The 14,801-nt window shown below is 36.8% G+C and overlaps 1 protein-coding gene across 10 annotated transcripts in view; it reads left to right on the top strand.

Annotated features, from left to right (window-relative positions):
* The window catches only part of Trip4 (thyroid hormone receptor interactor 4), a 58,043-nt gene that overhangs the window by 9,578 nt on the left and 33,664 nt on the right, over nucleotides 1–14,801 (top strand). For 9 of the 10 annotated variants that reach the window (XM_047541682.1, XM_047541679.1, XM_047541678.1 and 6 more), the window contains 5 exons: nucleotides 2,288–2,500; nucleotides 5,091–5,169; nucleotides 6,628–6,757; nucleotides 9,734–9,949; nucleotides 13,295–13,421. In XM_047541682.1, coding sequence (XP_047397638.1) covers nucleotides 2,288–2,500; nucleotides 5,091–5,169; nucleotides 6,628–6,757; nucleotides 9,734–9,949; nucleotides 13,295–13,421 — 765 coding nt within the window. Of the gene's footprint in view, nucleotides 1–2,287; nucleotides 2,501–5,090; nucleotides 5,170–6,627; nucleotides 6,758–9,733; nucleotides 9,950–13,294; nucleotides 13,422–14,801 lie in introns of those variants that run through there. The other variant, XM_047541687.1, reaches the window with a different exon arrangement.

Raw genomic sequence — 14,801 nt, 5'->3', positions numbered from 1 at the left:
TGACCCTTGGTTCAATCCCTGTACCAAAAAACAAAAACAAACTGTGGAAATGTTCAGATACTTTTAACATATTTACATAACTTAAAAATATAAACTGGGTGTGGTGGCACACGCCTGTAATCCCAGCTACTCAGGATGGTGAGGCGGTGATTGCAGGTTTGAGGCCAGCCTCAGCCATTTAGGGAGACCCTGTCTCACAATAAAAAAGGCTGAGGATGTAGCTTACTTATAGAGTGTCCCTGGGTCCAGTCCCCAGAACTGCAAAAGACAAAACCACTACAACAAAAATAATCCATTTATAGGTTTTTGGTTGTGGAGTGACATACCATGCCTTTTCCTGCTTGCCTGTTCTCCCCTTCCCTCTACTATTTTTGTCTCTCTCCTTCTAAATAAATATTTATTGTCCATTGTGAATGAGAGACCTTATCAAAGCATACACCTCAATTCCTCAGATACTTTGTTTTAATATAAATGATACTTTAAAGGGAGTCAGAATACAAATTTGTTCTTTTTTTTTTTTTTTTTTTTTTTTTTTTGGGTGTTGGGGATCAAACCCAGGGCCTTGTGCTTACAAGGCAAGCACGCTACCGACTGAGCTATCTCCCCAGCCCCCAAATTTGTTCTTAGGGATTTTAAATCTTCCCCTCACCACCATCTCTGAGAGTCAAAAATATATTATTGATTAATTTAAAAAAATGGCAACCTGGTGGATTAGATAAAACCTTTTTTTTTTTTAAATTTTTACAGACTGTATTTTGATTCATTAGATAAAATCTTTAGCATTTCTTTGTCTTGGGTTTTCATTCTTGCCTTCACTGACTTCCTATTTGATATTGCCTGTATCTCAGCTTTTTACTTTGGACTTTAGAGCATGTTACCTGCTTTCTTTACTTACCAAAGAACCCTAAAGATTTTTCTTCTCTGAAACATTTCTGGAAATGATTGAAAAACTCTCAGAGGGAAAGTAGATTCACAACATGGTTGCAAAGAAAGGCATCTATACTTTTTAAGTATCAGAGGCTGATAGATCTGTTTTTTTTTTTTTTAAGTTATATTTAATGACCTAAATACACAAGTGAAAAGATGAATTTTTACAAACTGACCATGCCTATGTATATTTAAAACTAGAAACAAATTACTCTTGGTTCTGCTTAGAAGATGTCCCATGTACTAAAAAAATCTCAGCCCTCCAAAGATCTTCATAATAAAAGATATCCAGATGAACAACAGATACATGAAAAGGTACTCAACTTTATTAGTCATTGAAATAATGCAAAATAAAACTACAATGCACTACCACTACATACCAATCAGAATGGCTAAATTGAAAAAGACAGGTTTGGCTGGGTACGGTGGCACATGCCTGTAATCCTAGTGACTGGGGAAGGTGAGGCAGGAGGTTTGCAAGTTCAAAAGCCAGCCTCAGCAACAAGTGAGGCACTAAGCAACTCAGTGAGACCCTGTCTTTAAATAAAATACAAAATAGGACTGGGGATATAGCTCAGTGGTTGAGAGTGCCCCCGAGTTTAATCCCCAGTACCCCCCACTCCCCACAAAAAGTCAGGTTTTCCTAAGGGAAAAAACCATCTTGATTTCCATCACCCTAGTTTAGTATTGCCAGTGTTTTGTTCACTTGGTTGGTTGGTTGGTTTGGGGTTGGGGTTTTTTCCTCAGTAGTGATGGGGACTGAACTCAGAACTTCATGCATACTAGGCAAGTGTTGTGCTACTAAGCTACACCCCTAGTCCTATTTTGTATTGTTTTAATGACTAATGAAGTTAAGTATCTTTTCATGTGTCTGTCTGGTATTTGGATATCTTTTGTTATAAAGTTCTTGTTTAAATCTTTTGCCCATTTTTAAATTTTTATCTTTTTCTTATTAATTTCTGATTGAACAAATTTCTCATTTTTATTATCTTTTTGATTGTCCACTTTTCCAAATCATAAATGTCATCTTCTTTTAGAGGCAGTCTTGTTTCTTATAATCTCCAATTTAGCTGTGCTTTAAGATGTCATACAGCTTTGAATGCTATATTTATGTTCCACCAACCATAGTAGGAGACTGAGGGCTGCTAGCAAAAAAAGGCAAGGAATTTATTCATCTGTTTCTATGGAGCATAACTTTTCCTCAGCCCCTTGATTATGAGTAATTTGTATTTCTCCCTCTCCCTTCTTTCATTGTTCTTGGACAGTATATATGTTGTTATGGACTAGAACTGAGGTTTTCCCCTCTTCATTCTTTTCATTTTCATTATTCAGTGTCCTTGTGATGTCTTTGTACAATTAGGCACAAGAAAACACCAACTCTGTAAAGAAGAAGACAAAATTTGTCAATTTATATACAAGAGAGGGACAGGACAAGCTTGCAGTCTTACTTCCTGGTCGCCACCCTTGTGATTGCCTGGGCCAGAAGCATAAACTCATTAATAACTGTCTGATCTGTGGACGGATTGTCTGTGAACAAGAGGGTTCCGGCCCCTGCTTATTCTGTGGATCTCTGGTAAATTGTTTCTTTTCTGTTTTGTTTTATTGTGCTTTCTGTTAAACACACAGCCATTCAGATCCCTAGTAATTTCACTTTTTCTTAGTAAATTTCTTCCCCAAGGAGTCTAGTAACAGGGATTTGATTAGTCAGAAACCCTAGGTTATATCCTGTTACAGAGGCCTATTAGGTCTGTCCTGTTACTGAGGAGGGTTTTAAGAACATATGTTGTAGCCAGGCAAATACCTGTAATCCCAGCGACTCCAGAGGAGTCGCTGAGGAAGGAAGATCTTAAGTTCAAAGCCAGGCTAGCAACTTAGTGAGGCCTTGAGCGACTTATCAAGACCCTGTCTCAAAATAAAAAAAATAAAAAGGACAGGGATGTGGCTCAGTGGTTAAGAACCCCTGTGTTCAATCCCTGGTACCTGTTAAGAGGCACAACTTAAGAACAGACTGATCACCACTGAGAAGTCCAAATTTGAGAGTCTTTATTAAGCCGGCCGACTGACTGTCTCACGCAGTGTCCCAAAAAATGACTATTGGGAGAACAGCCCTGACCATAGGGTGTAGGGGTTCTTATACCAAAAATCACATCAATAATAAGCGTCTGTGCTATGATTCAAAATTACAAACTAACATCATGAGATTATCAACAGAGGGGGAAGTGGGTCAAAACGACCCTTACCTAGGTACAAACTAAAGAATGGTTACTAACAGCCACACAATTGCTGTTCACATGGTACATTGTTCAGGAGCAATAGGAATCAAAGGAGAGTAATTTTTCATTACATAAGAATTGTCATTTTGTATTGCTAAACATGTCATGCTAAGCAACTGATGATGGGCACAGAGGCGGAGTGCTCCCATGGGAGAAGCTTATTTCCTACATACATGGAGTCTTAGAGCAAAATGGAGTCTGTCCAGTCATTTCCTCCAATAACATTCCCACGGATCCAGATCTATCAGCCCATCATAGTACCAAAATAAAAACAAACTTTAGAGCTTGAAATGTCAGAAATTTGTCAAAGTCTTCAGATATAGCTTATACCCTAGGGGCAAGGGCCATTGTGACATAATCCTCAGGTCATTCTAGCTTCTATTTCAGAGACAACATCTGTTCTAACTTTGCTTTGTCTAAGAAATGACCTTAAGAATATAGTAGTAATAGGACTGGGGATGTGGGGATCTGGCTCAGTGATAGAACACTTGTCTAACATGCATGAGACCCTGGATTCGATCCCCAGCTCTACCAAAAAGGAAAAAAGAGAAATAGCAATAATGACTTACAAAACTCTAACAAGGTGTCTGAAAAGATTATTTTACCAGGTGAGTTGTCTAGCAGAAGCAATAACATTTCATGTTGATAAAGGCATCCATTTTATATTGCTTTATTTTCTCTTCTCTAATGGACCCTTGATTTTTCCACATGCTCAGAGATTAAACTGGTAGACAGTCGAATGACCTGAAAAAATGTAGCTTTTACCAAATGAAAATGTTTTTAAAGTGTCAGTGAGTGGGCATGGGGGCACAAGTCTATAATCCCAGTGGCTCAGGAGGCCAAGTCTGGAGGATTGAGAGTTCAAAGCCAACCTGAACAACTCAGTGAGGCCCTAAGCAACTTAGCAAGACCTTGTCTCTAAATAAAATACAAAAAAGGGTTGGGGATGTGGTTCAGTGATTAAGTGCACCAAGGTTCAATCCCTGATACCAAAAAAAGAAAAAAAAAAAAAAAAAGGCAATGAATCTTCTTCTACATAAGACTTTCTCTAGAGAAAGCAGTATAACTGCTAACAGTAACTCTCTGTGCGATGTGAGCTCTTTTTTTGCTTAATATATTTATCATTTTCTAAGTTGATAATGTTTGAAAGCAAAGAAACAAAATATAATAGTTGGGCTAGGGATGTAACTGAGTGGTTAGAGAACTTGCCTAGCATTCGTCATGAGGCCCTGGATTCCATCCTCTCAGCACTACAAAAAAAAAAAAAAAAAAAAAAAAAAAAAAAAAATCACACAGCACACACACATACATAGTATAAAAGTAAATGTATGGGCTGGGGTTTTAGCTCAGTGGCACAGCACTTACCTAGCATGTGTGAGGCACTGAATTCAATCCTCAGCACCGCATATAAATAAATAAATAAATAAAGGTATTATGTCTATCTACAACTAAAAATATTTTTTTAAAAAAAGTAAATCTAATTTTCACTAGTGGTATTGCTTCTTTTTTCTGGTTCTTTCTTTCTGGTTCCTTTTTTCTAGAACCAGAAGATTTAATTAAAAAAAAAATCTTACTTGATTTTTCCAGTACTCCAGAAGACAAATACGTGTCCTTTGAAAGTACAGTAGATATAAACAAATAGAAAATAAAACCCCACCAAGTTGTTAGGAATATTTGCAGTGAGATAATTTTTTTTATGACTCATAAATGAAAAGAGAGGGAAAAACTTACTTAGATCTAGGTGTTTTTATAGATTTGTCTTGATGAAAAAGCATCAATAATGTCATTTTATTGTCATATCTAATGTATAATTTGAGGTTACATTTAAGGTATATCAAGCAAACATATAATTTAACCATTGGATCATGTATTGTACTCTTTACTTTACAGGTATGTACACATGAAGAACAGGACATTTTACAGCGTGACTCAAACAAAAGCCAGAAATTGCTGAAGAAGCTCATGTCAGGTAGACAGGAATCTTCTAAATGACATGGCGATGGGTATAACTTGTATCTGTGATTGTTTTTCTTATCTATATTGTGTTATGAAAGATGCAGTTTATAAAAGATGCAGTTTTTTCATTCTTCTATTCAACAAACATTTATTTTTAAAAGTTTTCTATTTAAACCACATAACTTTGAGTAACAAAATATATAATATTAGTATTGGATCACAGCTCAAAGAATAAAATTAATATCCATGAGATCAAACTCATATAAATAAGTAACTGAATATGTTAAGAAATAGAGAAGAGAATTTCTCTCTCTCTCTCTCTCTCTCTCTCTCTCTCTCTCTCTCTCTCTCTCTTTCTCTCTCTTTCTTTCTCTTTCCCTCCCACCCTTCCTCCCTCTCCTTCTCCCTCTCTTTTTCAGGGGTATGTGTGTGGTGCTAGGGACTGGATCCAGGGCCTCATGCATGCTAGGCAAGTACTCTACCACTGAGCTACATCCCTAGCCCTAATTTTTTAAATTGTCAGTGAGGTTGAACACTTCTCCATTTTTATTTATTTATTTTTTGAAATGGGGTCTTTCTGTGTTGCCAAGGCTGACCTTGAACACCTGGTCTCAAGTGATCCTCCTGCCTAGTACCTGGGAGTATAGGTATTACCACCACACCAGGTTAATTCCTCCTTTTTTTTTTTTTTTTTTTTTTTTTTTTTTTTTTTTTTTGTGGTACCGGGATTGAACCAAGAGGTACTTTGCCACTGAGCTATACCCCCTTTTTTATTTTGAGACAGGCTGTCCTTGAACTTGCCATCCTTCTCCCTCAGCCTCCTTAGTCACTATATTATGGGTGTGCACCACTGTGCCTAATTCCTCTTATTTTCTAATTTAGTGAACTCAATAAATTTATTATTATCTGTAAATTTCAGTTTCCTTATCTTTACAACAAAGATAATTTCAAGCTATTTTATAATATTGTGATAATTGAATGATTTAATTTATATTAAATGCTTTAGCATTAAACTTTTCATTTTTGCTTTCTTCCTGAAATTTTTCTTTCTTCTTCCATTTTTTAGTTTTTTGTTTTGATTTGTAAGAGTACATTTAAAAATGATAGTCAACCCTACTCAGTAAAGGTTTTCATTTCTAAGGTGTTTTATTTAGTTTACTTATTGATTGATTGCTAGCTATATCTTCAGTCCTATCAAGCATGTTTATGTTGTGTATTTAAACAGTTTAGTACCCTTAGTGATCCAAAATTCCAGCTCCCAGCGTTTATTGAGAACCTATTATGTGTCAAGCAACACTTGATACTTTACAAGTTAGACCTGGCCTCTGTACTTGGTTGTTTTCCATTGAAACAAAGGCTCCAGACCATCAGGTCAGAATGAGATCTTCCCATATTTTGTTCTTTTCTGAACAGGAATACAGCTAATTTGTACTATAGGCTGATACCATTTGATTTCCTTATTCAATTTCAGGAATGGAGAATTCTGGAAAGGTAGACATCTCTACCAAGGATCTTCTTCCTCATCAAGAATCTCGAATTAAGTCTGGTTTGGAGAAGGCTATCAAGCATAAAGATAAACTGTTAGAATTTGACAGAACTAGGTATGATATGGTTAGAATAACAAGTACTAAGAAATAGACTTTTTGGCCAATTCTGGTCATTAAAACACTATTTGGGCATTTGATACTTTCTCAAGGTGGAATATGAAAGGATTTATTTACAGTCAAAGAACTGTATGCTCTTTATAGGAGGTCTGCATCTTGTTTTTGAATCTATGTTTGAATAATATTGGCTCTCACCAAGAGAATCTTATCCTGTACCAGTTTGTTTTTCTGATACTGGGGATTGAACTTAGAATGTTCTCCACTGAAATACATCCCCAACCCTTTTTATTTTGAGATAGGGTCTCATGGAGTTACCTCAGCTGGCCTCAAATTTATGATCCTCTTACCTCAGCCTCCTATGTATGTGCCTTTGTGCTCTGCACCAGTTTGTTTGTTTGTTTATTTGTTTGTTTTGGCAAATGCTAGTATATTCCCTGGACAATTGACTTGGGTTGTCATAATTCCCTACTTAGTTCACTTGTAGCCATTTATTCATCTAATCAACATATGCCATCATGTATTGCTTAATGATGGAGATGTATTCTGAGAAATGTGTCTTAGGTGATTTCATCATTGTTCAAATATTATAGAGTGTACTTACACAAATTTAGGTAGTGTAGCCTACTACATACCTAGGCTATGTGGTATATGTATTTATGGCATAGCCTATTGCTCCTAGGGCCATGATGACCAAAACACAAGATTGAACTAATGCAAGAGAAACCCATACGGTCAAGTGATACTGTAGGGGCTGGGAGTGTAGCTCAGTGGTAGAGCACTTGCTATGTGTGTGAGGTCATGGTTTGATCCCCAGCATTAAAAACAAAATGAGAAGAGAATAATATAAATATGAGATGTATGAGCCTGCTACCAGCATTAACACAGCATACTATTTACAGTAAAATTTTCTTATTTATAAGGAATGCACTCTAAAATAAGGATAGGAGCTAGGGGAGTAGCTTAGTAGTAGATCACATTAGTGTGTGTGAGATACTGGGTTTCATCTTCACTATCTAAAAATAAATATAAAATATAATAATGATAAAAAGAATAATCTAGTAAATATATAAACCAGTAACAGTCATTTACTATCATTATCAATTACATACTACCCATCATTTTATGTCTATACTTTTATACAGCTGGCAGTGTACTCAATTTGTTTACAGCAATATCAGCACAAGCACATAAGAATTGCATTATGTCAGGCTGGGGTTGTGGCTCAGTGGTAGTGTGCTCACCCAGCATGCGTGAGGCCTGGTGTTCAATCCTCAGTACCACATAAAATTAAGGTATTGTCCACCTCCAACTAAAAATATATATTAAAAAAAAGTATTGCATTATGCTAATGAAGTGATGATATTACCAAGTGATAGGAATTATCAACTCCATTTCACTCATATGAGAGCACCATCATATTTGTGATCCATAGTTCGCTGAAATGTCATTAGGTAGTGCATTACTATATTGGAGTCCCTACCATGATCGAACTGCTACACTGAGCTCTGAAGAATCTAAGAAATTGCCACTTGGAGAGTGTAGATAATGCTGTTATCATTGGAGGCATGATTCACCATTTTCCTTCCCTTTCACCGAACTGCATTTCTAACTGCCCACATCCTCCCACCAATACCCTTTTGCTTTTCTTTTAATTTTGAGGCAGGATCTCCCTAAGTTGCCCACACTGGCCTCAGTTTTTCAATTTGCAATCTTCTTGCCTCAGCTCCCTGAGTAGCTGGGATTATAGACATGTACCACCATACATGGCTCCTCCCGAGTCCTCTTAAACTTCCCACTCTAAATCTACTTGAAGTAGTATTGGTGTAGGAGAGATTGAATCCAGGGGTGCTTTCCACTAAGCTACATCCCCTGTCCTTTTTAATTTTTTTATTTTGTGACAGAATCTTGCTAAATTGCTGAAGCTGACCTTGAACTTGTGATCCTCTTGCCTCAGTGTCCAGGCTGCCTGGGGTTACAGGCTTGTACCACCATGCCTGGCTGAAAGATTGAAATCTATTTATGAATCTCATTTCAGTTTTTTCCTCATGCCTATGTTTATTACTCATTCATTGTTATAGAGAAATTCAGTCCTTTTTTTTTTTTTTTTTTTGTATTTGGGTCACTTTTAACACTAAGCTATATCCCCAGTCCTTTTTATTTTTCATTTTGACAGTGTCTCCCTAAGATACTTAGGGATTTCCTGTGTTGCTGAGGCTAGCCTCAAACCTGTGATCTTCCCAAGTATCTGGATTTAAAGGTGTGCACCACCTTGACCTGTAGAAATAACAGTCTTCATTGGATTTGTGACTTTGGAGTAATCACTTAACTTCTGTGAGCCCCAGGTTCATTATCTGTAGAATGAGAGAGTTAGATCATTAAGATTCCTTCTAGGTCTGTTTTTTGTCAGTATGATCTTAGAGATAGGCCTGATTGTCATATCTTAGAACTTGGTATATTAGTGAAGTCCTATAGATGGGCGTTGGGGATGGAAACTGTCATAGGTGTCAAGTAATAATATGCTCTAATAATAGATAATTAAGCCTTAGGACAGATTTCAGGATAGAACTCTAGTAAGCAAATGGACCTACTAGTAATAGACTGGATCACAATTGTAGAAAAATTAGAATATTGAGTAAGTTGCCAGAACATGAACGCAGATGCAGTAAAATCAGACTGAAGCTCAAGTATCAGAAGGTGAAAGCTGGACTAATCAGAAATGTAGAATGACAATGGATTATGGCACTATGCCTTTTCTATGGTTGAAATGAGTTCCACAAGCTGCAGTATAGATAAAATATGTGCAAAAGTTGGGAATCAAGCAGAGTTTCACCTGATTTTGGAACATTTTTGAACTTTGTATTTCAGTTAACCTGTAGACTAGCAAAAGAGTAAGCTACCTTGAAACAGTTCCCCAGTAATAAATCTGTATTTGTCATCATGTGACCTAATTGTCATGTGTTTGTTTTTTTTTAGTATTCGAAGGACCCAGGTCATTGATGATGAATCAGATTACTTTGCCAGTGATTCTAACCAGTGGTTGTCCAAAATTGAGCGGGAAACCCTGCAGAAGCGAGAAGAGGAGCTAAGAGAACTTCGACATGCTTCTCGACTTTCTAAGAAGGTCACTATTGACTTTGCAGGTCGGAAGATCCTAGAAGAAGAAAATCCATTAGCAGAGTATCACAGTAGGTAAGTGGCCAGCACCAGAAAGGGTCTCAGAAAAGGAGTAAGTTGCCTATAGTTTTTTTCCTTTTTTAATGTTTTTGTTGTTTTTAAAAATGATGATGATGCGGGGCTGGGGAGATAGCTCAGTCGGTAGAGTGCTTGCCTTGCAAGCACAAGGCCCTGGGTTCGATCCCCAGCACCCAAAAAAAAAAAAAAAATGATGATGATGAAGCCAGACATGGTTGTGCACACCTGTAATACTAGCTGCTTGGGAGGCTGAGGCAGGAGGATTGTTCAAAGCCAGCCTCAGCAATTTAGCAAGCCCCTAAGCAAATCAGTGAGACCTTGTCTCTAAATAAAATACAAAATTGGACTGGGAATGTGGCTCAGTGTTTGAGTGCCCCTGGATTTAATCCTTGGTACCAAAAAAAAAAAAACAGATGATGATGATGATCCCCAGCACTGTGGTAAAAAACAAGTAAATAAAAATTTAAAAGATAAAAATAAATATTTAGGGCTAGAGATGTAGTTCAGTGCTAGAGCGCTTATCTTAGCATGCACAAGACCCTAGGTTTGATCCCCAGCACAGTAAAAATAAAGTCAGTGTTTATTTGGGCATAAAAACATGTGAAGGTAGCTAAGAAAATTCTTCAAGGAAAGAGACCTTGTCCTTACTTGTAATAAATAATTACTCTTCCTTTTTAAAAAACTGTTTTGGGGGCTGGGGTTGTAGCTCAGTGGTAGAGTGCTTGCCTAGCACGTGGGAGGTACTGGGTTTAATCCTCAGTATCACATAGAAATAAATAAATTAAATAAAGGTATTGTGTCCACCTATAACTAAAAAAAATATTTTAAAAAATATTTTTAAAAAATATTTTAAAATATTTAAAAATAATTTTTGTTTGTTTGATTTATACTGGGGATTGAAACCCAGGGTATTTTACCACTGAGCTACATAACGAACCATTTTTAATTTTTATTTAATTTAATTAATTAATTTATTTATTTTGGTTTTTAGATGGACACAATATCTTTATTTTATTTATTTATTTTTATGTGGTACTAAGGATCGAACCCAGTACCACACATGCTAGGTAAGTGCTCTACTACTGAGCCACAACCCCAGGCCCTTATTTTTTTTATTTTGAGACAGGGTCTCACTAAGTTGCTGAGGCTGGCCTCAAATTTTTGATCCTCCTACCTCAGCCGTCCGAGTCACTGGGAATATAGGTGTGTGCCACTGTGCCTGGCTAAACTGTTTTAAATACAGTGAAAAGATAGTACCATATTGGGAGAAAAATTTTAGCAAAGAGACAATATCTATACTGTATAAAGACTCCTTATAAATTAAAAGACAAAAAAAAAAAAATCCAGCAGAAAAATAGAAATGGTGGCTCAAGCCCATAATCCCAACTACAAGGGAGGTTGAGGCAGAAAGATCACAATTTTGAGGCCAACCTCAGTAACTTAGGAAGACCCTGTTTCAAAATAAAATTTAATAAGTACAGTTGGGAGTATAGCTCAGTGGTAGAGTGCTTTTGTAGCATGTTCATGGTCCTGGGATCAGTCCCTAGCACCTCAAAAATAAAAATTTTAAAAAAAGAAGAAAAATGGGCAGAAGCTAAGAATAGATAATCTGCAGATGGGGAAATATAAATATCCAGTAAGCACTTGAAAAGATGTTCAACTAATTATCAGAAAATTCAGATTTTAAAAAAATATTTTTAGTTGTAGATGGACCAATACCTTTATTTTATTTATTTATTTATTTTATGTGATGCTGAGGTTTGAACACATGCTAGGCAGGCACTCTACCATTGAGCTACAACTCCAGCCCAGAAAATTCAGATTTTAAAACAAGATATCACTGGGCACAGTGATACACACCTATAATCTCAGTGATTCAAGAGGCTGAGGCAGGAGTATCACAAGTTTGAGACTGGCCTTAACAATTTAGGGAGACCCTCTCTCAAAATGAAAATATTTTTAAAAGGCTGGGTGTGTAGCTCAGTGATAGAGCACCCTGGCTTAAAACCCAAGTACCACACACACACATCACACACATCTTTATAGCTGCCTTTTTTTTTTTTTTTTTTGGTACTAGGGATTGGACCCAGGGGCACTTAACCACTGAGTCACATCCCTAGCCTATTTTTTATTTTTTAATTTTGAGACAGGGTCTTGCTAAGTTGTTTAGGGCCTCGCTGAGTGGCTGAGGCTGGCCTCAAATTTGCAATCCTCCTGCCTCAGCCTCCCCAGCCACTGGGATTACAGGCATGTGCCACTGTGCCTGGCCCTGGAGAGCTCTCTTAAACTTGCCACTGAAATTCAAAGCTTCTTGAAAGCAGGAATCATGTCCTTCCTACCTTTTAGATTGCACTACATATAAACGGTTCCTTAACAAATATATATTGAATTGAATCCAAGGTCATGGTCAACCTTTCCTATTAATTGAAGCTTTTTATTATCTTATAATGTTTCAGGATTATAATCATCATCCACAAATATTCATCAGACATCTGACAGGAGTATGGATACAGCCACAGGAATGTAGAATAATAGAATGGAATAAGATAGGGTTCCTAAGCTATTAAGATTTCACAGTGTTCAAACGAAAATCATCATGTTCCTCTGCCCCACTCCAGGGCTCAGGACTGAACATAGGGCCTTGAAGGGACTAGGCAAGTGCTCTGCCACTGAGCTAAATTCCCAACCCCATCACATGCTTTCTTTAAAGAGATTTTTTTAGTTGTAGATGAACAGAAAACCTTTATTTATTTATTTAATTTAATTTATTTTATGTGGTGCTGAGGATCGAACCCAGTGCCTCACACATGCTAAGCAATCACTCTACCACTGAGCTACAACCCTAGTCCCCCATCACATTCTTTTATAGGTTTAGATCCAAATACCCAAAGCCAACACCTTAAGCACAGAATACATGGGATGTGTCCAATGACTGTTTAGGGACCCTCTTTTGAATTTCTGAACCTTGAAGCAAATAGAATTCAAATTAGCATAGAAAAATAAAAAAGTGACTCCTGAGTAGACAAAGAAATACCTGTAGGATATATTGAGTAGACAAGCTGCCATAGAATATTCTTCTCTGAGTCAGACTACTTTTAGACAACTTTTATATTCTTAGTATGTTTGTCAATCTTGCTGAGCAGGTAAGTAACTATAGTGTGCTCTGTTTTCCTTAAGTTTTGTGGAAGGAAGGTAGAGTAGGGAGGAGGGAAGGTTGTCCATGGACTTCTCCTTGAATTCCAAATTTTAATACTACAAAAGAGTTTTATATTGGTTTTAATTAAAGACATTCTGAGCATAGAACATTACCAATTATTGCTTTCTTTTGGTTTATTATCACAGATTAGATGAGACAGTACAGGCCATTGCCAATGGAACCTTGAACCAGCCACTGAACAAAATGGATAGATCTTCTGAAGAGCCTTTGGGAGTTCTGGTAAATCCCAACTTGTACCAGACCCCTCCCAAGGTTAGTGAACCTTTCCTCTAGCTGATAATGAGAGAATTGGGGTCCCAAATATTTCTCAGGTGTGTAGTTTTATAATTTATAGATACCAATCTACTCTCGATTCATCCATGTGTATTTTCCTAAAGAAGTTATTAAACACTGTAGAAATTTGGGCAGTAGAGCCAAGGGCATCGGCACATACCTGTAATCCCAGAAACTCAGGAGACTGAGGCAGGAGAATCCTAAGTTTAAGGCCAGCCTCAGCAACTTACTGAGACCCTATCTCAAAATAAAAATAAAAAGACTTGGGATGTGGTTCAGTGGTAAAGTGCCCCTGAGTTTAATCTCCAGTACCAAAAGAAAAAGGAAAAAAAGAAAAAGAAAATTTACACAGTAAGCTGGGGATATAGCTCAGTAGTAGAGTGCATGCCTAGCAGGTGTGACCCTGTGTGTTTGATCCATAGCACCACAAAAAGAGAGAGTTATTTAAACAACAATCACATGACTGTTTTATTAATGTCCTTTCTTTCTCTCTTTCTCTCTGTCTCTCTCTCTCTCTGTCCTTTGTCTTTTACAGAAAAGATAAGAGTGGTATTTTAAATGAATTTACTGATTTGTTCATTTATTATTGCCTGTATTTTATTATCAAATGACAAATGATAAGTGATAAATGTATAATAAATGATAATAAATGATCAGATCCTGATTCTATACTCAAAGAACTCAGACCAATAGGGAAAAAGACCCTCATAAGCAACCATAATACTAATAGAGTATAAATAAAGTGCTGCAGAAATCCAGGGAAGTTAAAGACTACTTCCATTTGCAGGGAATTAAAGTGGGTTTTACAGAGAAACTGGTATTCATTAAAAGTATTTCAAGATAATGAATGTTTCTGGTTTTGTTTTTTACTTTAATTTATTCATATGTGGTGCTGAGGATTGAACCCAGTGCCTCCTCACACATGCTAGGCAAGTGCTCTACCACTGAGCTACAACCCTAGCCCAGGATAAAGAATGTTTTGGAACCAGGTACAGTGGCCTGCACCTATAATCTCAGCTACACAAGAGGCTGAGGCAGGAGAATCATAAGTTCAAGGCCAGCCTAGGTAACTTGGCAAGACCTTGTATCAAAATTAAAAAATAAAAATAAGAAGGACTCAAGATATTGCTCAGTGGTAGAGGACCCCTGGTTTAATCCCCAGTACCACAAAAAGAAAAATGGATTTTCAGAAATAGTAGATAAAAAAACATTCCAGGTAGTTTGAACTATAGGAACCTTTTAAAGGCATGTTCTCACAAAAACATAGGGTATTGTGTTAGCTTTCTGTTGCTGTGGCAAAATACCTGAGGTAATCACCTTATAAGAATGAAAGATTTATTTATTTATTTATTTATTTAT

The sequence above is a fragment of the Sciurus carolinensis genome, chromosome 2 (genome assembly GCF_902686445.1).
Source record: "Sciurus carolinensis chromosome 2, mSciCar1.2, whole genome shotgun sequence".
Taxonomy (NCBI): domain Eukaryota; kingdom Metazoa; phylum Chordata; class Mammalia; order Rodentia; family Sciuridae; genus Sciurus; species Sciurus carolinensis.
Note: the sequence above shows the minus strand (reverse complement) of the source record. Positions and strands in the feature narration are given on the sequence as shown.